Source organism: Siphateles boraxobius, unplaced genomic scaffold, assembly GCF_051911475.1.
Source record: "Siphateles boraxobius isolate OS27281-9 unplaced genomic scaffold, OSU_SipBor_1 29, whole genome shotgun sequence".
Lineage (NCBI taxonomy): Eukaryota > Metazoa > Chordata > Actinopteri > Cypriniformes > Leuciscidae > Siphateles > Siphateles boraxobius.
In genome coordinates, this window is record NW_027508908.1 from 7275311 (window position 1) to 7302500 (window position 27190).

At 36.7% G+C, this 27190-nt stretch overlaps 1 protein-coding gene across 1 annotated transcript; it reads right to left on the reverse strand.

Moving 5' to 3' along the window:
* Positions 1–79: 79 nt before the first annotated feature.
* dnaja1 (DnaJ heat shock protein family (Hsp40) member A1) lies at positions 80–12229 on the reverse strand. The gene is made up of 9 exons (XM_077246392.1): positions 11901–12229; positions 11362–11515; positions 10862–11042; positions 9675–9779; positions 8519–8746; positions 6729–6843; positions 4823–4938; positions 4203–4303; positions 80–1320 (listed from the first exon to the last, which is right to left on the reverse strand). Exons 2-9 carry the CDS (start codon positions 11491–11493, stop codon positions 1096–1098), a joined length of 1203 nt encoding a protein of 400 aa, XP_077102507.1. The 5' UTR covers positions 11494–11515; positions 11901–12229; the 3' UTR covers positions 80–1095.
* Between the last annotated feature and the right edge of the window lie 14961 nt (positions 12230–27190).

A 27190-nucleotide genomic window follows, 5' to 3' on the forward strand; every position in this document is an offset into this window, starting at 1 on the left:
CCCAAAGTTGTGCATAATTAGCCCAAAATTCCATCCCCCTCTCATCCCACAACCCAAAAAATACAAGTGACTAAATTAATAACATTGTGACATTTTTATAAATAGAACTACAAATGGCAAAGTTATTGGTCGTAATTAAAATTCCACATTTTACAATTATTCTTCAGTCAATACAGATAATAAAATCATCAAATATAAGACTTATCTGCTGGCAAACATAAAAATAACAAGGGATAAAAGTACATTTGCAATAACCAAAAATGTCCTTGAAATGTAGGTAGACTTAACACATAATTAAGTAATAGAGTTTCACTATTCTTTCCAGGTGCTCTTAAGACTGAATCATGTTTTCTGCAGAGGTGGGCCGGCTGCAAAAACACCTACAAAACCAAATTGGCATATTTAGTATTTTGTTGTGCCATTCTAAACAGGATTTGAATTAAGAATTCAATTTATTATCTTACTTATTTTCATAAAAATCCTTGTTGGTTTAAGTTATGATAAAAAAAGTAAGTGTAGTAATGATTTCAAATGTAGTTTTAACTTGTATATTAAACCCCTCTTATTAGTTCAAAATGTTCTTGAAAAACATATAGCAATAAACTGGCACATAGCAAATGTCCAACAACACCACGGTCAAATGGTCCACTACATGTAACCCACAATTGGCAATAAACAAAACGCAACAAAGCTTGTAATGTATTCTCAAAATGATGACGAAAATTTGATTTTCAAGGTAAATAGATTTTAGAGATGGAATTACTGGAATTATGGCACAACCAACTTCAAATCTGAATGCCCCTTCCATTTCCGTAATTGCTACACAAATTTCCATACACTCCCCTCAGTTGAACCTATATGGTACCCATCTCACTACTCATTTTACACATCCCCTACATTTATTTTACAAATTATTTGCACACAATTTTGGATGAGGAGATGACAAAAGAGGTCGGCACTAAGAGGTCTTATTTTAGGCACAGAACTAGATGAGAGGTAATGAACTTTCCTCTTGGTCCTTTTTTTTGTGTGTGTGTGTGTGTGTGTGTTCCAGCAGAGGAGGCATTTGTTGTTGAAGGGAAGGGAACAGGAATCTCATGAGGTTTGGCATTGCACTCCTCCAGAAGGGTGAAAGTCTTCCTCTTCTATATAGTGGTAATGACTGCGTTTGTGGGTCGGATCACAGTCTTCAAGGTCAGCATAGATATAGAGGTCATCATCCATGCCGTCAGGCTCAATATTTGCCTGTTTCTCAGGTAGGTACCTTTCTAACTCCTTCAGTTTGTTTAATGGGAGGAAGTTCTCTTCAGGGAAGACAACCTTAAGAAGAAAAGTAGTGCAACTAGCCAATGAACAAATCAAACAAAAGTAATTGAAATAGCTTAACACAAATATATCAAGTGGATTCCCCAAATTCAACTGAAAATGCCACTTTTAATGACTTCAGCAGTCTCAAAATGATTAAACCCCTTAAATGGCAAGCATCTTTAGTACTTAGTAGAACACCCTTTTGCTGTTATGACCCACTGCAAACGAGATGTATAACCACACAACAGCTTCTACAACTGCCTTCAAATCCCACCAGAGATTTTCTATGGGGTTTCTAAAGTTACAGCAGTTACGTTAGTGAACTAGCCCACGAATAAGAGCCGCTTTCCTGCGCTCGCTGAAGTTGCGCAAGCGTACCTGTTTGTGTCCTGCACTAGTGTAGACAGTGAACGTTTGTTCTAGGGCTGTAGCTATCGATTATTTTAGTAATCGGGTTTTCTACTGATTATTCCATCGATTAATCGGATAAAAAATTGTGGTAATAAAAATTCATCCAAGTTAACAACAGCCTTTAAAATTACTTAAAATTACAAATAGGTAACAGTTTACAATATGGTTCATTAGTTAACATTAGTTAACTACTTTAGTATACTAAGAATGAACAATATTTCTACAGAATTTATTAATCTTAGTTAATAATATTAATTTCAACATTCACTAATACATTATTAAAATCAAAGGTTGTATTTGTTAACATTAATATACTGTGAACTAACATGAACAAAAAATGAAACTAACATTAACAAAGATTAATAAATATAGTTACAAATGTATTGTTCATTGTTAGTTCATGTTGTTTAATACATTAACTAATGTTAACTTATGAACCTTATTGTAAAGTGTTTCCTAAATAATAAGCAATCATTATTGGTTCAAATAAAGTATCAAAGTCATCATGGGTTTTATTGAACGAACGTAAAATAAATGCTATGAACTAATTTAAACATAACTTATGTACATTATGTAAAAACAAATGTCCACAGAGAGCGCCAACGGCTTGTTACACGAAGGCATGATCAAATCCTTGTTTAGTATTGGCCGAACAAAATTTAATTCAAATGTCAACTTAATGTTTAATGTTTGGTCACTTCTGTATGATAGAAATGCAACAGCTGCTGTAATTTCTTGAGCAAGAACATGTGCACGTCAAAACATGCAAACTCAGTGCAGGGGTTACATTTTATTTTGAAATCACGATGAACAACAATATATTTTATATATTTCAGAAAGATATTTATATATTCTCCTGTGTTGGCGTAGATTTACAAATGAGTTGCGCTACGAATCTTGCACATGCAATGAGTATGTGTGGAGCAGTGTTTACTGTGAACGGAGCTGAGGTACTTCTAACACAATCTGCACGCATGTAAATCATTAATGATTCGTGCTTCTCTGTGGGGGAAAAAAAGCGCATTTATTTTTTTAACTGATTCACAGCCTTTGTGATTTCATGACTGCACTATTTAGACTTTTTTTTCTCGAAATTTAACGAGTTTTTACTCAAAACACAATGACTTTATTCTCAAAATGTAATGAGTTTATTTTCAAGATTGTATTTCGAGTTTTTTCTCTCGAAATTTAACAAGTTTAATTTCTAATTATAATGACTTTAATCTCGAGATGGTTATATTTTTTTATTATTGCTTGGCCCTAATCCTCTTCCGTAGAAACGAAACAGACTAACTTGTGACAATTAAATCTGAGATACTTATTTTTGTAAAGAAGAACTTGGATACAGTTTTGAAAAGCTAGTAGTGGGCTAAACCTCAGTTCTGTATAAGATAAACATTTTTATTTTACCTTAAAAATACATTGAGTTAATTTGATTTAAAAAGCACCTGCTGTAGCATCTTTGTTTTACTCGTTGCACTACACATTATTTGATTTAACATTTTGGAATAATTTATTTAGTTTCACTGGTAAGACCTTTTTTCTTTACACCGAATTTAAAAACAAAAACAAATGCTGAATGAATGCTGATTAAGTTGCCTAACATCTTTGTTTGGATTGTTGAATGCGTGTTGATTGTGTTGTTTGGGTTGCAGAACTATGCAGCTACTGCATTTCACATGGTTACAGTTAATGTTTGAATTTAAGGCTAGTTTTATGTACTTTCAAGTTTAACCCAAATTAAAAACAAAAGCTAAATGCTAATCCTAAATGTCAGTATCTATATTGAATGTGTTCAATGCGCAGTTACCGCCGTTAATTCCAGATGGTTACAGTTATTGTTTTTAATAGCCAAAAGCCAGTTTGGCCTGTTAAATAGGCCTACCAAATAAACACCTGGTTTATTGTTTATCTTCCATTCTTTCTTGTTTGTTGCTTAAAGAAAATAAAACCAGAAATCGGTATCGGAATCGGCCAGTTTGCTTGTAAAAAATTGGTATCGGAATCGACCATGAAAAATCATGATCGGTGCATCACCAATACAAACAGGTACGGTTTTAAAACAGTTTAATTGGAAATCAATATCTCTTAACTCCATAATTATGTATGTGGCGAAATGCTGTGCAATATGTGGTATGACTGTTTACCGCATCTCTTAAATGTCCGTCTAGTTTGAACTTGCCGCGCTAGCAACTGCTCTCTCCGCGGAAGCTTTGCGTTTAAAGAGCTAAATAAATCTTTCAACTCAGATCAATATTTTGTGTCTAATTATTTACTTATGTGGCCAGTAGCCGTGTAATAAGCGGGATAATGTACATCCAGCCGCTTGCCTATATATATATATATATATATATATATATATATATATATATATATATATATGTGTGTGTATGTATATCAGTCTTCTTATTGTGCAGGATTTTCATTTTAATTTTAGTTGAAGTTTTAGCAATTTGCAAACATATTCAATAATAGGTACTCACGTTGAAAAGAATGATGAGCTTCCCTTTCTCAAATGGCCGACGGTGTAGAGGCATCCCCTCATTCAGAACACATTTCTTATCTCCAGGTCTAATCAGCTCTCCTATTAATGCAACAAAGAATGACAATACATTTGCTTTACACATCTATAGTTTACATAACAGTTATATTTGCTCTGCTATTAAGATTAATTTAACAACTAGCCAAGCTTCCAGTTGGTAGTTTTTACTCTCCAAATGGCTCAGGAGTGTATTGGGAAAGATATCAGAATTAGTCAACCCAAAAAGGGGGAGACCAGCTTGAGCACTGCACAAGTTGGATGTCTGGTAATATACAAGGTCAACAAGACACTAAGGGTGCCTATTAGAAACCCTGGAGAAGGCAATAGCAAAAGTGACCATATGGTACGCCATCTGCCAAGGTGACATACTATTAGCCCTGGCATCCTCCCTGAGCCAGAGCATCACTAAGAGTGTATATGGTTACAGGTTTGAAACTTCCATCAGCCACCATCATTCTATAGTATATGCCATCACTCACTGGTCCACAAGCACTAAATCAATAGTGCTGATGTTATGGAAACCTGAATGTAATGCTGGAATATGTATGTAGGATGGTTTACCTGGATGGGATGTGATGAGAAGAGTTCTGTTATCCATTGTCTTAATGGGTTTTTGAAAACCGCATAATGACTCTACCAACTGCACCTCCATGTTCATGATAAGGTCCTCTCTTTGTCTGAGAAGGGAAATGTTAAGTATATTAATTTTTATCCTTAACACATATCTACATGTTCACTTCCTCATTTACCTTCTCTAAATGACCAAGTACTGTAAAAGGCTGCATCATATACACAAAACATAACAAAATAAAGGAGACTGTACTGCCCTCTACAGGACACTACAATCAATGACATACTTCTGAAAATAATCAGTACTAACATTAAACTTCAATATTACCAGCATTATTTGCCATAAACAGGGTATCTGCACACTTTTTAAAGCCAAATTTAAGGCTTTTTAAGACCTTTTTAAGACCTGAAGAAATCAAAATGAATACCTTACATTAGGGGTGCGCAATATTGACAAAGATATGTCTCAATATTTTCAAAGTTTTGTTGATAATTAGATGATATTGTGTTTGTGTACTGGTACCATGGCTGGTTTAGGCCTGTTGTTGACAGCTGACTGACGAAGATATTCATATTTTTCATATTCTATGCAGTGGTCAGTTCACAGCAGTGAAAGAAATTAACATTTTTTATTAAAGGGCAATATTTTCAACCTTAAATTGAGTTGCAGGGGCATTTTCACCCATATATGGACTTTTTATTTTTTTTACTTAGAGGTATGCATCACCTTTTATGTCAAATTCTAACATTCAAATTAAATTAAATTAGAATAATAACACAATACCACTGTTACCAGTTAAATTAAATCATTAAATCAAAATCAATCTTTGCAGTGCAGAGGAGACACAGAAGCAGCATCAAAACTGGCATTAATATATTTACACTCCATTTACAATTGCATAAATAAAGCTATGATATATTCAATTCTTAATTCAATATTTAAATATGAACTGATTTCTAATTGTAACATTTTTATTACAGGGTACTTTAAATGTGAAACTAAACCCACCAGTAGGTTGCGGCAAGTCACTGTCTCAGGGAGTCATTCATTCAACCGATTTGTTCAAACGGCTGATTCATTCAGGAAGTGCGTGATTGTTCATCGAATCCTTAAAATGATTCGTTCAAAACGCGGATTTCAGTCAAGAAATCATCGCTGTCTTTTACATTGAGACTCTGCTACGGTTTCATTTTGGAATTCTCGTCAGCGAAAATAAAGGGAAAACAAACAATATTGACAATATTGTTTATAAAATGTAACAATGTTAATTTAACTGTTATATAAAATAAATATCATTTTTGCTATTGTGCACGGAAAAACAGCCCTCTTGCTGATGTGATATTGTATGATAACAACATATGATATATAAAATACCAAAACTTTATACGTCTATTAGGGAACATGCCTATAACTGCACTGACACATCACGCAGTGAAAGCAAGCATGAGAGACAAATGCGATGTCAGCTCACAGTGCGCCCTCGTACATAGTTAACGTTAAAGTAAAACAATGATTACAATATCATAATAGAAAATACACATCGCACACCACTACGCACAAAGAATGAACTTACAATTGAACTGAAATTAACCAGCTTTCTTCTCCTCTCCTGCTGTTTCGCGTGCAGGAGACAGATGTAGGCTAATGCTGGCGCGAATGACGCGAAATGTCACGTGAACGAGCAAATCCACAAAGAACGAATAATAAATTAAAAAGTACGCTAATTAGATAGTTTTAATTTGGAAAACATTTAGATATGTCCAAGTCAAATTGCCATCGAAAATTTAAGACCTTTCATAAGTAAAAATAAGACTTTTTAAGACTTTTTAAGGACCCGCGGACACCCTGCATAAAATAAAAAAACAAAACCGATTACATAAGACACAGTGATTTTACCTGGTAAAAACCAAGTGGGCTTTCTGATCTAAGACAATGATGATGTCTCCAGGTTCAAGGCCAGGCTCCTGGTCCCCCTCTCCGTGGAACACTATTTTCTGTCCATCTTTCATTCCTTCAATAACACATAATTAAGCATAAACAAAAGCAACCGGATGCAGAAAACAAGTGTTTTGGAGTGAACTGTGCTTTTCTTGTTGCTTCCTATTATTTTATAGTCCAGTCGATCGATAACATTTTTTTTTAACTAATCACACATTTTTCTGCAATTGACCCTTCGCTAAGCGCCGCCCTCCCTAGTTACTGTTGCTACGCCTGTCAAGCTTTCGCGCATCGCACGTCTATTACAGTGTGTATGCACCGGTGTCAGACATTCCCAATGAGATAATTAGTAACTTTTGGCAAACATGTGAAATATCTGAGAGAGCAAGACAAAAGGTACTGCAGTATGCATTCGAGGGATATATCCACGACATAATATGCAACCGATTAAAGAATAATTTCATAAACATTTAAGCTAAAGCCTGTAGTCCCAGCGCAAGCAGCAGCCGCCTCATACGCTGACCATTCAAATGGGAAAAACACAAATTGAGGAACAGCTATGTTCGTGCACAGCAGGGTATTTGAAATGTGAAAATAATCTAATAATTATAAATAAAACAGTTTATCCATACATTTTGTAGAATAACACTAACACCGGGAGAGCCGCGTTCGGATTGGGTTAAATTACTCAGTAAGGGTAGTAGGTCGTCGATGAACAAAATGCTGAAATATATTTTAAAGTATGTCAGTGAGCCTCAGTCTTGTCTTTAATCGTCTTATTTTACGTTAAAATATATGCATTATGAACAAACCGTCATTATTTCCAACTTCCAAGCAATAGGTGTTTTTGTTAATCCTGTGGACATTAAGTTGTGAATGGGGTCTCACACTGCTTGATCCACGCACATCATTTCTCCCCTTGGCTTTTAGATTTTCGGGAAGGAAAAAATTCCACTCCCCGTCCAAACTTTTAGGATACCGGGGTATCAGATTTGCACAATCCATACGCACAACGCTTCGGCATGTTTCCCTCACTCGAAAGCTTGCCAGACCTCCCACGCCTAGTTACGGTTGCTAAGACACGATTGGCCAGTGGCGGTTTTCGGGCGTGGCTTAGCGAAGGGTCAATTAATCGCGAACCTAACATTAAAGTTTTAAATATATTTTTATATTGTAATACTTTCACATTAATCTCCAAAATAATGTAGAAACAATATAAAGACAGTATATCTTAAATATTTGTTTAATTACATATATTACTAAGCACTATGAATGAAGGACAGTATCACTTGTGTCTCTATTACACAAATTCTTTCTTCCAATTTTAGCCATTAATTATAGCCATTCAACATTACAGTAAAATTAAAAGCTATCAATTTTATTATTTAATAGGCTTTAAAAAATACAACCTTATTTTAAGTGGACTTAAAACAATCTTCACTGTCACATTTAGCTGTGCCCTTCAATATATCAGGGCTTACCACAAAGTTTTTTTTTCTACTAATCCAGGTGAGCTGGTTCAGATTCAAACACAGCAGTCTACACTGCATAAATTATAAATTGAATATAGATTAATCCTTATTAATGCTACAAAAGTGATTCAGTCAAGAGCAGTCATTGATTTTCTCTTTTGTTCTTTGAGTAACATTAATGACAGAAATCACAGCAGCAGATTTATTAGGCTGCTGTCACTTTAAGACCTGATACATGTTTGTATTTTAGTTATTTTCGACAGCACTAATTATTACCTTTATCAATGTGCACCTCGAGAATCTTCTTCTGTCGTAGTATCTTGCGACCAGCACATGTTTTGCAGCGGTCGCGGTGACCAAGTCGCTGACCTTGCCCCTGGCAGCCGGTGCAAACTGTTGATATCTGCTGTACCATGCCAGGTGCTAAGTGATGAAGTCTGACCTGGACACCTACCCCACGGCACAATGGACACACTTCTATCACTCCTTTACGTCCTCCACGACCTGTAGTAAAACATCCAGTAAAAAAACTATCCAAAAAAAAAAATCCAACTATTAAAATACTACCAGAAAAGGCAAGGCAGTATAATTAAACAATGCTTATAAACACACTACCATTCAAAAGTTTGAAGTCAGATCATTTAAAATAAAATACTTTTATTTAGAAAAGATGTATTAAATTGTTGCAGCACAACCATTTTCAACTGTAATTATTAAGGGTGTCACGATTTCGATTTTAAATGGAAATCGATCGAAATTAATTCACAATCTCGAACTTTGAATTAAAAAATGGAATCGTCGATGCTGCCACGCCCCCCATGTTACGTCCCATCGGCGTGCCAAGCGGAAAAAAACACGTGTGTTGAAGTGCTGCGATCAACTATGATCTATGATCAACCTCCTCTAACTTACCTACAGCCACTCAAAAGATAGCATGGCAACTGCAGATGCAGGAGACCCATCGACAGAACTTGAACCCCCTCCTCTTTCATTGAAGTCGCAGGTGTGGACGTTTTTTGGATTTCCAGTGAGTTATGTTGACAACGTTCGTGCTTCAAAAAAACCTACAGTTTGCAGACATCCCAAGTCTCGCAGAAGTTCCGGGAGTCTCCCGCATATTGATAGCGGCTCCCTGATGCACGCAAATTAGTTAAAATCTCCCGGAATCTAGTGTGAGCGAGCAAGAGCGCAAATGCGAGACAGAAAAAACTGTGCTCCAAACCGTATAGCGCACGCACGGCAGAGACCTTGCGTGTGTGATTCATGAAGCGCATGTAAGACAGAGAGCATCCTGATTGGCCGGTTTCGGCTTTAAAAAAAGTAAATGTAAAAATCGAGAATCGAATCGTGACTCCCCTAGTAATTATGATATTGAAAACATCATGTGACACTAAAGACTGGAATAATAACAATGTAATAAACTCATTATTACCTTCACACTTGTCACAGATTACGTTCTTCTGGACAGCAAGTTTCCTGGTTGCTCCATTATAAAGGTCCTCCAAAGATACTGTCAACTGATGCACCACATTCTTTCCTGTGTCAGGAACAACAAAAGATCTCTAAGAGACTTTGGCAGGCTAATTTGTAGATTACTCCAAGTGCAAAGTATTTAGGTGTGCCTATTAGAACATTTGATCTCATCTAAAGTTTAGGAAAAAAAATTAACTTGTGAAAAAATGAAATTTAAAGCTGGATTTTTAAAATGTAAACAATAGAAAATGCAAATTAAAAATTGAAGAGAACAAGATAAGAAATATTTATTCTCTACTATTTTAGGTTACTAATAACTAGAGTTGGAAATTGAAAATCGATTCCAATTCTGGAATCGGATACTTGTTATAAAATTAAAATTCCTGTGGGTGCATGTTAATGTAATTTTCAAACCATTCAAGCCAAAGACACGAAAGAGAACTCAATTCGGCATGCAAATACTGAATTGAGACTTTATCGCGTCTTCTTGCGCTTGAATGGAGATATACACACAAAATTATGAAACAATATCCTCGTAAACACAGTCGGTTATGCCTCTAACGTTAACAGTTGAGAAAGAAAAAGCATATATAAGAGTATCAGTATATTAGATCCATGCATTATGTCTTAAAGTGACAGCAGCCTAATGTTCCTGCTGCTGTCTGTTATAACTGCTAAAAAGAAAATCACTGATCTTGATTGAATAACTTCAGTAACTTTAATACGAATTCATCTATAATTCATTTGATTTCAATAACTGGACTTCGTTCAGTTGTATTTATTTGTGCTATTGCTAATTTGCTTATTGTATTACAGACTGTAAACTTGTCTCTAATATTGTTTAAAATGTATATTAGTCTAGTTTATTAGTTAGTTGTTCTTTAGGCTGTTGATTCTTTAGGCTGTTGATCAAGGTATTTAGCTGCAACAGAATGTTTTGCAAAAAGACACAGAATAAATATGTTTGATATCTAAATGTTTGATTTTATTTATCATATTGGAAAACTTGGAATAATAAAAATTGGAATTGATAAGCATAATCTGATTTGAATTCACTCAAATTTAAAAGATACCCAAGGAATAACATAGATGATCAGGTTTCACACAAATTTTGGAGTCTGTAGCCTAGAGAGAAACATGACTTGCCTCTCCTCTCCCTGTGCATGTGTCCCCCTCCTCCAAAGAACAAGTCAAAAATGTCCATGGGGGAGCCAAAACTTGGGCCTCCACTGCCTCCCTCCTTAATCGCCTTCTCACCTCCTCTGTCATACACTTCTCTCTTCTTGGCATCTGACAAAACCTCATACGCCTGGGAGATCTGTTTGAACTGAAGACAGAGAATAGTGAAAATCCAAACTCATGTTTCAAGCACCCAAATATCTCTCAACTGCTATATGATCATATATATATAGATCATAATTACAGACAGAGCATTATTTATTTGGGCACAAGCAGCACTTACATTTTTTTTCATTTAGGAAATTTAAAATAAAATGTGGCATTGCATGGTACACATTTGTATAGTAGTTTATTTGGGTCACTTTATATGACAGCAGCACAGAAGATTCTGCAAAGCTATCTTCTCAAGAAACTGTAATGTGGAATAGTGTAGACAGTAATGATACAAAAAAGTGTGACAAACTTACCCTTTCTCCCTCTGTTGGGTTTTTATCTGGGTGATATTTCAGTGCCAGTTTACGATAGGCCTTCTTCAGCTCTTCAGAGCTAGCATTAGGCTTTACACCCAGCATATCATAAAAACCAGTCTCTTTCACCATAGTTGCCCTCAAACAAGTTAATCTGGTCAGAAGAAACATTAAAAAAAATACACTTAAGTAAATGACACTTGTGACTGTTTAACAATTAATTCATGTCTATTATTAGTGATAGAGTTAATTTAAACCTTGCCCATATTTTCAGTCTCGTAATATCAACAGTACTGGTTATTAGAAAGCAAATAAACTCATTAAAATCAACATAACATTCACAAAGAATTAACTTGACCAAGCACTTTAAGACAATTGATTTTAGACATTTGCTGTGTCGATAGAATTTTCAATATCATGCGAAAATAAATGTCAAGCCACGAGGTGTGTTACTAAAAGCCCGGATTTTGTAGAAAAACAAGCAAAGACGAAAATCGCGTGGCTCATGCAAGAAAATTATTTTCAAAATCGTCTTGTACCGTGAAATATGGTGAAATCCCTTCTCGTCTTATGCCTCCGTGTACTAAACAAGAGACTTCCAGAATCTTCCAGCAACGCTCTACATCTTCTTCTTGTGGAGCGTAATTGAACTTTGATTGCAGTGCGACCTATTTCTGCCACCTACTGTACATAGTGACGTATGACAGCCAATGACGAGCAGCTGTTTTCTCCAATAGTATCCAGCTGCAGACCCGCAGCACCATAGACATAATAAATACATGTAAATGTATGTATTATGTCTATGCGCTGCACAATCGCTTCCAGAACCCCAGCGTCAGAACCCCAGCCACAGAACCGGAAACGAGGGGAGGAGCTTACGTTCTAAACCGAGTAGCGCCACCTAAGGTTTTGGAGCGTAATTTGCTTTTATTACTAACGAAACGTCATACTTTATATGTACTGGGGTCTATTCCAGAAAGCAGATTATGTGACATACCCGGGTATGTTTAAGAGTAAGCGGATAACCTCAACTTTCGGTTCCAAAAACGGAGGTAACTTTCAGGGTATGTTAGTAGTCATAGCAACTCACTCTCTGAACTTAACCTGCTCCGGAGCAGGTTATGTTCCAGAGTTAGTTTGTTTCAGAGAGGTGACAGAACATGGCGTGCCCTGACCATTTTAGTTACATAGCACTACTTAATCTAACCCTACTTTATACAGTCACAATAATTTTAAATGTTTCTAATTATATAACTTTCCATTTCAGGGTTCCCAAATGTGATTGGGTGCATTGATGGAACCCACATTCCCATTAAAGCTCCTTCAGTCAATGAAGGAGACTATGTTAATAGGAAGTCAATCCATAGCATCAATGTGCAGGTGACAATAGATTTTTTGGGTGCTCAATGTTTGGGTGTTTAAACCATTAAATCACCCTCATTACTGGTCCCCACTAACTAGGTAATATGTGGCCAAGAGGAACCCAGTAAACAAGGTAGTCCAAAGAGATGGCAGGGTGGTATGAGACATGATTTGCCAAAATCACTTTAATTAAAACCAGTTAACAGTCAAGTGTTGTTCATTGTTTCTTTATTTCCTGTAACAAAAGACATTTGTATTTATTGCTTTAGATTTCATTCAACAACAAATGACAGATTGATGTTCACATATGTTTCCCACCTTAAGCTGGTGCTCCAGCAATTCAATTTCAAGTCTGGCCTTTTTTAGGTTAATCCTTTTCTCCTCCATTTGAAGCTGTATAAGGTCCATCTCCATGTCACTTTTTTCTGATTTGCATTTGAAGGTGGACCTTATACAGTTTTATGGCAGGCAACTAGAAAGACTGAAAAAGTATTTAATACAAACTCAGACCAAATATTTAATTGAGGAAGGAGAACTGCAGAACATTTCTTACACTGCTAAGATTCTGTGTGGAGGTAGATGGACCCTCATCTGTATTAAAATCTCCTGCCATATTCTGTAAAATGACAATTTATTTATTCTCTTATGTAAAAAAGGGGGAATGCATTCTATGCATCATACCTCTATGGGCCTCCCCACATTTTCTGTTTCTGTCACAGCAGAAGTGGTCTCTTCATCATCATCCTACAGTGAAAATAAGGAAGGATGTTTGGTCTAGCAAACAGAAACCTAAAGACAATAATCACTTACAACTGTGACAGAGTGTGGTGTTGCAGGAGGATCCAACAATACAATGTGGCCATCAGCAACTGCAAGATAATTAAACCAATAAGATAATCATGCATATTCAATACTCAATGTATATTCTTAGACAAATACAACTAATAAAGAAGGACATTAGGAACATCTCAGTACTAGTAATAAGATTACAGTATACAGCATGTGCAGTCAAAGCAGCATCAATTCATGTAAAATGAATTCAAAATGCCTTTTTAAAATGGTGACAGTGTTGATGATTTTCTTTATTAAAACACTGACAAAAACAGTAGGTAAACATAAGTATTATCAATAAACATAAGTATTAATATGGTACACCTACATTTTACTAAGCTACTTGTCTTGGTAGCTGAGTCTGACGAACTGCCCCCTGGAATCCCATCGACCACGGGTCGCCCTTTATTAAGCGCCAGTAACAAGTTTAGTAAGTTTAGAAAATATTACCTTGCTCGAGAATGTTTTTGTGTTTCATTTTGACTTGGCTTACACTTCTTCTGGCTCCAGAAGGAATACACCTGATAAAACAAGAAGCCAACATATAACTAGCCAATTATGCGCATTACTACTGTAATATTAAGAAATGTATGGAGGCCAACAAGTAAATACTTGTCTATTTTTACTACATGCCCCCAAAGAATTTTTGCGTCACAAATTATAAATGGGGTATTTTCCCATATTTTTGTGACTCACAAGGGGAAAATACCCCATTTATAATTTTCTAAACTCACACATTTACTCTGTCCATTATTATTTGCCAAGCCAACTTTCTTTTGCTGATGCAGCAGTATTGCTTTTTTTGTTATTTTTTTGTTATAATGGGCTTATAGTCTTCATAAGCAAGCATTAAAACCTCCAACTCAGTTTCACCGAAGTACATACCTGTCAAGTTTTGGATTTGAAAATAAGGGGAAATTTTCCCGCGCCCACCGCGAGCAGTCCCACCACCGCAACCAAGCTACAGTCACGTTATCCCTTACATTTTAAGACAAGTGTTATAGCTTAAATGAAAACACAAAAGGGTATATATGAAGAGCATTTATTTTAAAGGCTTATTTGCATATTTTCTGTTCATTTAACATTGCTTGTCTCTACATTTACATTTTATTTTCATTCCACACATTCTTTTAATTTCATATTGCTTTTCTTTTACAGTTTTTCTTTACATGTCACATAGCTTTTCTTTACTCTTTTAGTGAGTTATAGTTCAAATTTGTTGCAGACTTTGCATTCTTTAACCTGTTAAGCCCCGTTCACACCGCCAGCGACACGCAGCGACAAAGCGACATGATCCCATTCATTTCAATGGAGCGCTGGCGACTTCCGGCGACACGAGCGACATCTACCGTTGGCGACAGAATGTGGGCGTGACAAGCGACAAGAGACAAGCGACAAAAGTTGAGAAATTTCAACTTTATGCAAATGAGAAGCGATTTTCGCGAGCGACAACCAATAGGAAAGAAGCCTTTTCAGTGGAGCTTACGTCACCGTCTCGAGTGCAGGGAAGACAGAAGAGTTCGAGGATGATTACACGGTTTTATATGATTTTACTGTAACCACATATGGATATAATAAAATGATGCATGGAAAAGAAACTGTCGACAGTCTCAGTGAGTTTAATTCATACATTTATAGTTCGAGTGGTGTAATTTTATGATGCAAGTTTAGTACTCCTGCAGTTTCCCCTGCATTGTGTTGACTATTAGGGACAAGAAAATTGATTATTTGTCAAATTCGAATGACGTTTTAGTAATTTATGACAGTATGAGTGAGTTTAATTTGTTGATTGATTGTTTGTTAATCTAGTAAATTATTTAATCCACTGAACACTGCTGTGGTAATATAAAAACACTCCCCCAACAGCATATACTGTTTCTTTTGAGCCTAATTCCTAGTCAAATTAAAATTGTATAGTTGTATATATCACTTGTGATTGTATTTTGTATAGATATGGCCAGACGTGCAGTCTACCAATAACATTAGAGCGACAGCCCTACGAACGCCCACAAGCGACTTCACAGTACAGAGCCTAGCGACATACAGCGACTAAGTCGCTGGCGGTGTGAATGTAGCTTTAGGCTGCAACCCCACTTTTGAAAAATCCTCAGAAATGGCATACCCAAACTGAAACAGATAGCCTACAGTTCATAAACACTTTGCACTAAAATCACAAGTATGATCTCATTTGAAAGCTGACACCTGGCAGTTTATTGTAAATGTAGAATTAATTATTGTCATAATGAAAAAATAGTTATTAATAGCTACAAAGTTTTGTAAAGTTATTAGAAATTTATTTTGTATGAAACATCTTCAAAGTTTCTGAGAATACAATAGTGGTCAAATACTGAAACTTGAGTGTTATATCTTTTTTAATGATGTATAGTTTGTCAAGTTAATAACATTAAATCTGATAGTAACTTTGAACTATTTAAACAAACAAAAAACGCTTCAGTGCGCCGGCTAACTGGCAGCGGTTAACAGGTTTTAAGATGCTAAAGTCGCAGTTACAAAACGCGTGACTGTCCCCTACCCTGCTCCTCTTCAGAAAAGTAAATTCGCTGTCCCATTGATCGCGGTATTTACATGAGGGTTTTGGTTTTGTGGCAGGAGTGCCTTCCGTCTCTGTCGTAGCGTCCATCATCCGTCTCCGATTTTATTTAATTTTTTCCTCGCGTTGTCACTCATCATCTGACCTCACTCACACACTAACCTCGCGACAACTGTACCTGTAGTAGGCTACTGGAGGTGGCAGTTATCGCGTGGCAAGTGACAGAGCTCAGATTGCGAATGTTTTTGTTTTTTAATCCCCCCGGGCCATTATTATTTTTTAATTGCGCAGGTTAAAATACGGGAGATTTACGGGAAAATACTAATACGGGAGGACGGCGGGAAAGAAGGGTTAAATACGGGACTTTCCCGGCCAAAACGGGATACTTGACAGGTATGCCGAAGTATCGTATATAGCTCGCTTTTTTTCTCCCTTGGTTTCCAAGGTGACTCCTGAAATCGGCGATCCATTGAAATGTCTTTATGTACTCGCCGTGCGCGCGCATTAACTCTGGGTTACCAATAGGAGGTTGATTAAACTAACTCAACATAGGTGTTTTGGAACCGACATACCCAGAGTAAGCAAGTTTGGGGTTAACCAACCAAGAGTTCAAGGTGACGGTAAGTTAACCTTGCTTTCTGGAATACACCCCTGGTATGTTATAATGATACCTAGCCTGGGAAAACCCAGACCACTTCCGGCAAATTTAGATTTGCTCTGCAAGTAGGTCTGGCAAAGAGCTCATTTAAGTCCATTTCCAATCCGTCGAAATCGCGGCACCAATCAGAAATGTTGGGGCGGGCATTACACGATGTGTCGTCAGCGACGGTGAAGCAGATTTTTTACATTTACAAAGATGGATGCCGCTGTGGAGCTATGTGTGACGGTTATAGTTGAACACCGTCATTAGAACTCTATTAGCCAGTGTGTCCCAGCAGGCCTTAAGCCTTTGTTATACTCGACGCGTCCGCACGAGCGCGAAGATGCGCAGGGCAAAAATCATGCGTTCGGTGCGCAAGACCGGCAAGACTCCATTTTATGAAGGTATTTTTGGTGCAAAACTACTGAACACCTGTGACAGTGAAATTTGTAGTTGTAGAGAATAGCCACACATGTGTATCAGTAAATTTGTAGTCACAGAGAGAAATGCATTAAGAGTTGCAAACTTGTAGACTTTTTTTTCTCTCCCACAAACACAACACAACAGTTACACCTTCTCAAATTCTTCATTGCAGGAGAACAAATCCTATTCTACAAATCACAAATTAATAAACTCGTGCGCTCACATTTTTGCTACAATTGCTGCAGTGAATATGGTGCAAAACACATTTAAACACCCGCATCAAAAAATGTGAAGTCACAGAGAAATTTTGCTCATCCGCAAATCAGTATGTGAATTCATCCAATGAGAGTTGCACACTTGTAGAATATTTTCTCACAAATATCTTGTATATTTTTCTAGCACAAACACAAGTACATAACTACAGCTGCTTGAATCTGCTGCGACGAATCTCAAACACTGTTTTTCGCTTTCAAGTGACAAGTTTCGCGCGCTCTCCCTTTTGCACCATATATCTCGTTAAATGTGGAGCAAAAGTGACTTGTGCATCTGTAGAGGCAGTGGGCGGAGCCTACATGAATATTCATGAGTTTCCCGGGCATGCGCGTGGAACTGCTCATTTTAGTTCACTCAGAGGTTCACTCCTCGTTTCTCAGCAGGTTTAACAAGTTATTTCAAAAAAGGTAAATATAGTTTCAGCGCGAACTTAAACTTGTGCATCATTTCATAAAGTTCATCATGTTTTTATTAGTTTACATGTTTTTTTGCATTATTTAAAGACTGAATGATTGCAGGCATTCACTTCGTGTAGGCCTATATAAAGTAGGCCTAGGCCTACTACAGCAAACTTCAACTCGTTCATTTCGTTGTACTTTTCCTTTGTACATTGCAATGATTTAAAACTGTCTTTTGTTGTCATTTGTTGAATGTCACTGCTTTTTTTTTTACAAACAAAATATACATTTACAAAAAAATATCACAGGTTCCACTTTTACTGTAAAACCAGAAATTCCAGAACACCTGAATGATTACAGCATCACTTATTTCCAACAGAAGAGCAGATATATTCCTAAATACATTAACCATTACCATTTTATTTATTGCTAAGCTCTTCTGATACCTTACCTTATGAAGCTTTACAACTGTGTCATCTCTGGCAATAATCTCTTGGGAAATAACTCCACAACCATATCAGTGTCCAAATAAACATTCTGCACCCTACACTGATGTTTCTCTTTGTCGTGTTATTTCTTTGACCTTATGTGTTGCACTGTGTGCCTGGATCACACACAATGACTTCTATAAACATGTATGTTCTTAATTGGGCTTCAATTAGAGGCACTTCTGACTTGAATTCTTAAAAAATGAAACCTTTAAACTTTGTTGGATCAATGTTAAAACATGACATTCTCATAATTTTCATCACTTAAGATTTGCAAGACAAAAGTTTGGAACCACTATGATTTAACAAAAAATATATACTTTTATAGAAGGCAAGGCCAAGGATGCCTTAAATTGGTCACAAATGACAGCAAAGACACTTATAATGTTACAAAAAAATAATAATTTTAAATAAATGTTGTTCTTTTGTACTTGCTATTCATAAAAAATCCTGGAAATATATGCTCCATGATGATTTCCACACTTCATTAAGCAACACAACCATTTTCAACTGTGATCATAATCTGAAATGTTTCTTGAGCAGCAAATCAGATTTCTGAAGGCTTGTGTGACACTGAAATCTAGAGTAATGAGCTCTGCCATCACAATACTTTTTTTTAAAAAACATTAAAATAGAAAACTTTCACATATTTATAATATTTCACAATATTACTATTTTTCAGATAAATGTAGTCTAGAACCTTACTAATACCAAACTGTTGAACAGTAGTGTATATATTATTATATCAAAGCCAGCACAAGCACACATTGCAACCAAAACATTAAAAAAATAGTGTTACATTATTTTGCCAGTATGTATATTTGTAAATATAATTCTTTTAGAACATCAAATTGGTTGCTTATTATATTCCGTAAAAGAATGTTAAGTGTTTTTTTTCCCTCATTTACAGTAACCTAGTTGTACCAAATGTAATTTATCCACTTTTGTCCATACAATTTTGTTTAATCCAAATTGTACTTAAGTTTAAAAGCAAGACATTCATGCTTCTGTGTGGTCTTTTAAATTATTTGGCTTATTTAAATGAACAAGAATTTAAGAACAATCACACCAGGATATATTTGTAAAAAAAAAATTGTTAGCCCACAGATACATTTATTAGGGTTTATTTAATTTATTGCAATCAACAAATGATAACAATTAGTAAAATACACAGTTTTAAAGCTTCGCAAGGTGCAATTTATACGACAAGTTAAAGTTTGCTGTACTTTATATAGGCCTACACGAAGTGAATGCCTGCAATCATTCAGTCATTGACGAATGCACAAAACTTGCAAATTAATAAAAACATTATGAACTTTACGAAACGATACACAATTGTAGTTTAAGTTCGCGTTGAAACTATATTTACCTTTTTTTGAAATAACCCATTAAACCAGAGCCGGCGGCAGAAACAAATCAATGGACGGGCATTTAATATTCCTGGGGGGGCCTAATTATGACATCCAATAAATGGGGGGGCGGGGGGGGGGGGGGGGGGGGGCGGCGCTGCTTACATGCGCTTCATGAGGCACACACAAGCACGCAAGGTCTCGCGCTCTCTACCTCTCTGCCGTGCGCGCTGTTTGAGCATTCACGTAGACTTTCGAAAACCGGGACATATTCATCGTAGCCTTTCTAAAACCGGGACATATTCACATAGCCTTTTGAAAACTGGGACATTCAGTGTCCCGGGAGAGTTTATAAATTTCCCGGGACAGGTAGAAATGTAGAAATACTCAGAAATACAACTTTGAGCCTATTTTTCTAAAGATATGTCCTCTAACATAAGAAAAATGCCACAAGAACATGTTAACTCCTAGAAAAACATTATTTTCATCGGAGTGGGTCTTTAAAAAGAATTAAGAACAATCCCGGAAAAACCGGGACGGGTGGCAACACTAGCTACAACAGTTTCACAGCGATTTCAATATCCTAACTATAATTAGCCTATTGCCCAATCATATTTCGGCTATCATGAGATATCATGTTACAGTTATAGCCTTGGTCTGCATTGTTGCTGCATTGAACACAGCATGCTATACCAACTTCCTATAATAACAGCCTAATAGTCACAAATCTCAAGTTAAGTATTAAATCAACCATGCATAATCAACTACGACACACTCACACACATATTGCATATCAGTGTCAAATGCATAATTTACACCACGGCTGGTGCAATGTACGAAGAGTAATAAAAACAACTGGCCTACTCACGTTCTTAATACAGCTGAAGTCGACGTTTTTGGGATTGGAATCTCCTCACGAGTTTCTCTTTCCATTCGTTTCTGAATCGGCAAAACCGAGCACGTCGCGTCGCTATAACTTTACCGAGATGCTGCGGTCAGAGCGGCTCAGCGGGAATCCCCTTTTTTGTAAACAATCAGTCAAACCTCCGGGAGTTTTTTTTATAAGATTATGAGTCAAACATTGCACTTAAATACACATCAATAAATATATAAATGCTGCACGTAAATTATTATTATTATTAAAATAATTTATTAAATGCAAATTGGATGGAGGGGGGGCACAGGAGTTCTGTAGGCGGGCCCGGCCCCCTAAGGCCCGCCCATAGCGCCGGCCTTGCATTAAACCTGCTGAGAAACGAGGAGTGAACCTCTGAGTGAACTAAAATGCTGCAGACCTGGAGCCGGCAGATATCCGCCCCTGACAGTTTTACGCCCCTGACAGTTTTAAACCCCTGTTGTTCCTGATGCGTCCAGTAGGGGAATATACTTCAAAATAACATAATTAAATCGACTCTTACACATGAATAACCCGTCCATAGACATATTTTTTGTTTGTTTTTTGTTCATTTAAATATAAACGTTACAGTTTTGATCCGCACGGATTAAAATGTCTTTAGCTATTCAGTTGGGCTTCACTCGCTTCACTCAGCCTACAGAAGACTATGTGTTTTTGTGAATTGAAAATTTAAAAATACACAGTTGGATCAACTATGTTATGAAAAGTATATGATCTACTGCAGTTATAGGCCTATTCACCATAGTTTTTATATGGAAGACTGAGTGAAATATGTTGTTGTGAATTTATAGTTACATTCAGATATTAACCAAATTTAGCCCATTAGACATACAGTACCGTGTAATTATATGGATCCTTGATTAGCTGTAGTACCATTCTCTATTGGTCGTTATGTTTTGTACAGCTACAAAACAGTATCCTACACAGCATTTTATGAAGACAAACACAATTTATCCCTATTCTAAAATTCCAAGGGCCATTTAAAAGAAAGACACAATACTGTTGTTCACAATTTTTTTTATTGACACCATTTATGAATTATGATGACTCCCCTGTGGTTTACCCCTCTTCTTTAACTATTTTTTAAAAGGACATCCATGGTGATTTTATCGTGTGTGTGTGTGTGTGTGTGTGTGTGTGTGTGTGTGAGTAGAATTGATGTCAGGTGTGTGTGGATTGCATCAATTTGCTCCTGATCTTCAAAGTACAGCGGCACAAGCACTTATTGTTCCATCAGAACAATAGTGAAAAAAGTGTCACTTTGATTTCTTTTGGCCACCAATGATGGACTGTGCAGAGAAAATTGAAAATGACATTAAAACCATGTCCATGTATGTCTCTGTAAGTTGTTTATTTTGTAAGTCATAAAAAAATAATGAGTGTTTATAGATTTTCATTTTCTTATAGCTAAAGCAAACACACCTTTATGAGATGCAAGTTAAAAAGAATTTGGTAAAGACAGAGTATGATAAAACCCACATTAAGTGCACATACCCTACATTTTAGTCCCGACCAGTAAGCTATTTTAAAAAATGATATTTGAATATCTGAGTGAGTGTGCAGTTCAACTCTTTACTTAGAGAGAGATTTACATACATGTATACATGCCTATTATAAATGTGTCTTTTGTGTGTTTACATCATAGACTGTAAAAAAACAAGTTCAGATATTTCCAATATCTACTGTAATGTTGCCCCAGAAACCATGTGGAGTATGTTTTAATGTAAGGAGTAAACAGGGTCTTACCAGACGAGGCGATCTCACACAAGCTAAAGACAGGCAACAAAAGAAAATTAAAAAGAAAATGCATTTTAAAGTGAGAAGAGAAGACTAGGGGCAACTAAACCTACACGTGGTATAGCTAAGTTTAAGCCAGATAGAACATAAACCTGACCGTCAAGTACTTTTTGTCTCTCGAAATAAATTATAGACCCATCCATTGATATAGAAATGAATTGATAGGCTACCTATTCCAAGCTAATTGTTTATAAATAATAAATGTTGCATCATTGCTAAACAACAATAACTTTAGCAGATTATTTAACACACAAATGACAGAATCTATTATTTTTTGTCAGATTTTCATTCTAACGATAAAAATCTTGATTATACGGTATTATTACTTTGTCTTCTGGGCAAGATTCATCCATATAAAGACAGAACCATTCAATGATCCTGATTTAAGAATATTCTCCTCTGATATAAAGTCCCTTTTTTCTTCTTTTAAGAAAATTTCAAAACCTTTAAACTCAAAGGTTTCTAAAATAAATAATATCATTGAGTCTGATGTAAAGCACCTTTAATTTTTTATATTGACAAAATGTAAAATTTCTCTTTCTCACTGTGAATGTCTTGTATCCTTTCATTTGCAATACAAAATAAATAAATGTATTAATTAAAAAACAAAAGAAGATTATTTTCTAACATAACTCAATTTGTGTCGCTGTACAGCCTCCCCCTACTGGACGCATCAGGAACAACAGGGGCGTAAAACTGTCAGGGGCGTAAAACTGCTAGGGGCGGATATCTGCCGTCTCCAGGGGTGCTTCTCATTTCTTATTTGTGCATCCTCGTTTCCTTTCCTCGCTTCCTTTCCTAGCGTCTCAGCTCCTCCCCCTGTAGGTTTTGAGGGAAGGACGCAAGGAAAGAAAATGAGGACGGAGGAATCGAATGAAAGCTTTTTTTATACATTGGAATACTTGATCACTCGAGCGTCACTTCACTTCGTCATCAGCTGCTCTAAAAGGATCTGCCCTTATGTTGTTGAAGTTTGTTTATTTAAGAAATTCATAATAAATAATAATAAAGCAAGATACCCTTTTGAAATATGTGTAATGTGTGGTTTATATAAACTGCAAAGGTAAAGTATACATTAAAACAGATTGTGATCGATGTGAAGGGGGAGGAGAGTGTATACGCGCGTCACGTTTAGTCGATAAAACTCTTCCGCATAGGATACACCTGTGTATCCTCGCTCATGACTCCTCTTAAAGCTTCCTCACTCCTCGATTCTCGACTCCTCGCGGTGCAATTAGAGAATTGAGATGTCCTTCAAGATGGCTGAGCTCGTTCGGTTTCCGGGTCATAGGATGGAGGACAGAGGAACGAGGAGACGAGGAGGGATATTGAGAAGCACCCCAGGTCTGCAGCCTCCCCTTACTCCTAAAATGAGCAGTTCCACGCGCATGCCCGGGAAACTCATGAATATTCATGTAGGCTCCGCCCACTGCCTCTACAGATGCACAAGTCACTTTTGCTCCACATTTAACGAGATATATGGTGCAAAAGGGAGAGCGCGCGAAACTTGTCACTTGAAAGCGAAAAACAGTGTTTGAGATTCGTCGCAGCAGATTCAAGCAGCTGTAGTTATGTACTTGTGTTTGTGCTAGAAAAATATACAAGATATTTGTGAGAAAATATTCTACAAGTGTGCAACTCTCATTGGATGAATTCACATACTGATTTGCGGATGAGCAAAATTTCTCTGTGACTTCACATTTTTTTGATGCGGGTGTTTAAATGTGTTTTGCACCATATTCACTGCAGCAATTGTAGCAAAAATGTGAGCCCACGAGTTTATTAATTTGTGATTTGTAGAATAGGATTTGTGCTCCTGCAATGAAGAATTTGAGAAGGTGTAACTGTTGTGTTGTGTTTGTGGGAGAGAAAAAAAAGTCTACAAGTTTGCAACTCTTAATGCATTTCTCTCTGTGACTACAAATTTACTGATACACATGTGTGGCTATTCTCTACAACTACAAATTTCACTGTCACAGGTGTTCAGTAGTTTTGCACCAAAAATACCTTCATACCATTTCGCTTGCCTGTGTGCACGGGTATTTTGTAACAGCGAGCGCGGCGCCGCATCCGAGCATGAACGACTTCAAGCCGAATCTGCCCGAGCCGTTCGTCTCACACCACCGGCACCCAGTTTGCGCGTCTAAATTGCAAAGTTTTTTTTGTTAAGGTTTTGTTTACTGTGTGTGATTTATTTAATGGAAAGCACATTCACTTACAGTTGTCTTGCTGTTAATTTTAAATGAACGTTGAGCAAGTAGCTGATCAGTGTCTGCTCGTTTATTCAAACGAAGTTGTTCTATAACAGACGAACGTCGCTCTGCATACGTCATTTTCATCGCTGTGATTGGTTTTAGGTCTATCCAATTGCTCCAAGAGGCATTTGAGCTACGTCCGTTGGTGACGCCCTTTTGGAAATGATTTGTCTATGAAGCTTTGCCAGACCCTAACTCAGTTACCTCTTTATTTAAAGGCAGGCATACACTGTGCGAATTTCGTCCGATTTTGAGCCGAATTCTGACTCGTGCGACTCTTTTTCGGGTCGGGCCGATTTTCAGCTTTGTCGCGCGTCGTTTGTCGTGCAGTGTTCGTGCAGTATACAAGGGGAAACGAGAGGCGATTAACCTCTCCCGATCGGCAATCGGATGGTCGGATGAATTTCTGGCATGTCAGAAATTTTGGTCGCTCCTCGTGACTATATCGCACAGTTGAAGCAGAACTACGAACCGATTGCCCTAAACTCAGTGTTTTGTTCCATCACTGCGCCTGCGCGACAACAGATTTTAACCATTTCAATCTGCAGAAAGAAAAAAAAAACGAAAAAACTAGCTACAAATTATTGTTGCTTACCTCCAGTTTGTCCAGTTATTACCCACGTCTTTCAAGCTGCGATGTAGCACCGTGCCTCTTTTATTAATTTGTTAAACAATGTTTTTGAAATAAGCCTGTTTTTGTTTTTCATTGATGACTAATTATTGCAGTGTTCGGACATATTATAGACTGTTAATATAATTATATGCCTATTCATTGTAATCGACCTAAATGTTTTAGTCAATTTTCAATGATTGAAAATTGTCTAAAACATTTAGGTCGATTACAATTAATTATAGGCATATAATTATATTATTATTATTTTATTATTCCTCGAGGAGTAAGCTTCTATGTAATATTTTATTATCCTCACAGCACATTGCGGCGATGTGCTGTGAAATTATTGCGTGGCAAATTAATTCTAATAGCAGATCAGTTTAATAATAAAATTAGCCTTCCCTAATACAATAATACTAATAATAATTTAATACATAAATTGGAAGTGCTAAATCATATTCATATTCATATTGATAGCTGATGCTTGTTTTGACAATATCTCTGGATAGCCTACATGACATCGTCTAGGCACAACCCAGCACGGGGGTTTATCGCACATATTTCACACGTATAGTGTGAGCAGTAAAGTCGCAGCTCGATGATCAGACCGTATAGTGTGAGCACATAAATCCCGAGCTTTGGCTTTACATCGCATGCGATTTACTCGTTCAGTGTGAGTAGGTACCTTGCTGAAATCGCACAGACATCGCACAGTGTATGCCCGCCTTAAGACGTTCAAAGTTATCTTTAGCATATTGGGTAAAGCTAAAAGGATCTGGAGAGGAACAACCCGCTGTAAAGGTGTTAAGTGATTGCTGGTAGTACACAACAAAGAAAATGTAAAGAATTTGGTTGGAATATTTCTACAGTAGCTGAGGAATATGGACTAAACAGGGTAGAGTATGGACCAAATACTGTATGGGGTAATGTTCCTCCATGGATATTCCCAGTGATCAAGGTTGACCTTCATCTTATAGAACTGAAGAGAGCATGGGCTGAAAGGGAAGTGGATAATATTGGATGTTTGGTTCATAAATATGTGGGAATTAATTATTATAATTACATGACAATATTTACTGATGGATCTAAAGACCCAAGGAGTGAGCATGTAGGAGTAGGAGTATATATTCCAGAGTGTAATGTTGTAATATGCAAAAGAATTAATGATGGAGTATCTGTATTTACAGCTGAAATTACTGCTATAATCCTAGGATTACAATGGATAGAAGGGGTGAGGCCGGAGAGAGTTGTAATTTGCTCAGACTCTGCTGCAGCTCTTAGTAGCTTAAACTCAAAAGAAACCTCTAGAGATGATTTATTGTTGGAAATATTTACAACATTGTTAAGAATACAAAGAGTTGGAACTGATGTACAGTTTTGTTGGGTTCCTGCTCATGCTGGTGTAGAAGGAAATGAAAAGGCAGATGAGATTGCAAAGAGAGCGTTGAATTTAAGTAATGAAATTATGAAAGTTCCATTTGTATAAGGTGAGGCCAAATCATTAATTAATAAGGTAGTGAGGGATTTGTGGCAGAAGAAGTGGGACTCAGATAACAAAGGAAGACACTATTATAATATACAAAATCAATCACAGTAAAAACATATATAAAGGAAAGTGTAGAAAAGAGGAAGTGGCTCTTGCAAGACTAAGACTTGGACTCACCGGATTAAAGTAAACTTTGTTTTTAATGGCAAAATGCATTTCTGATAAATGTGGCAGTTGTAATGTACCAGAAAATGTTGAGCATGTTATTTTGTGGTGTAGTAAGTATAGTGCTGAGAGGATCATTTTACGTGGAAAAATGTAGGCTACGGATTAGAGCGTGGATGGAATTTGGAAGGGATTTTAGGAAGGAATGAGTAGATGAGGGAGTGTTGGGAGGCTCTCTTTCGTTTTCTAAGAAATACAGGATTAATTAACATTATATAGGTT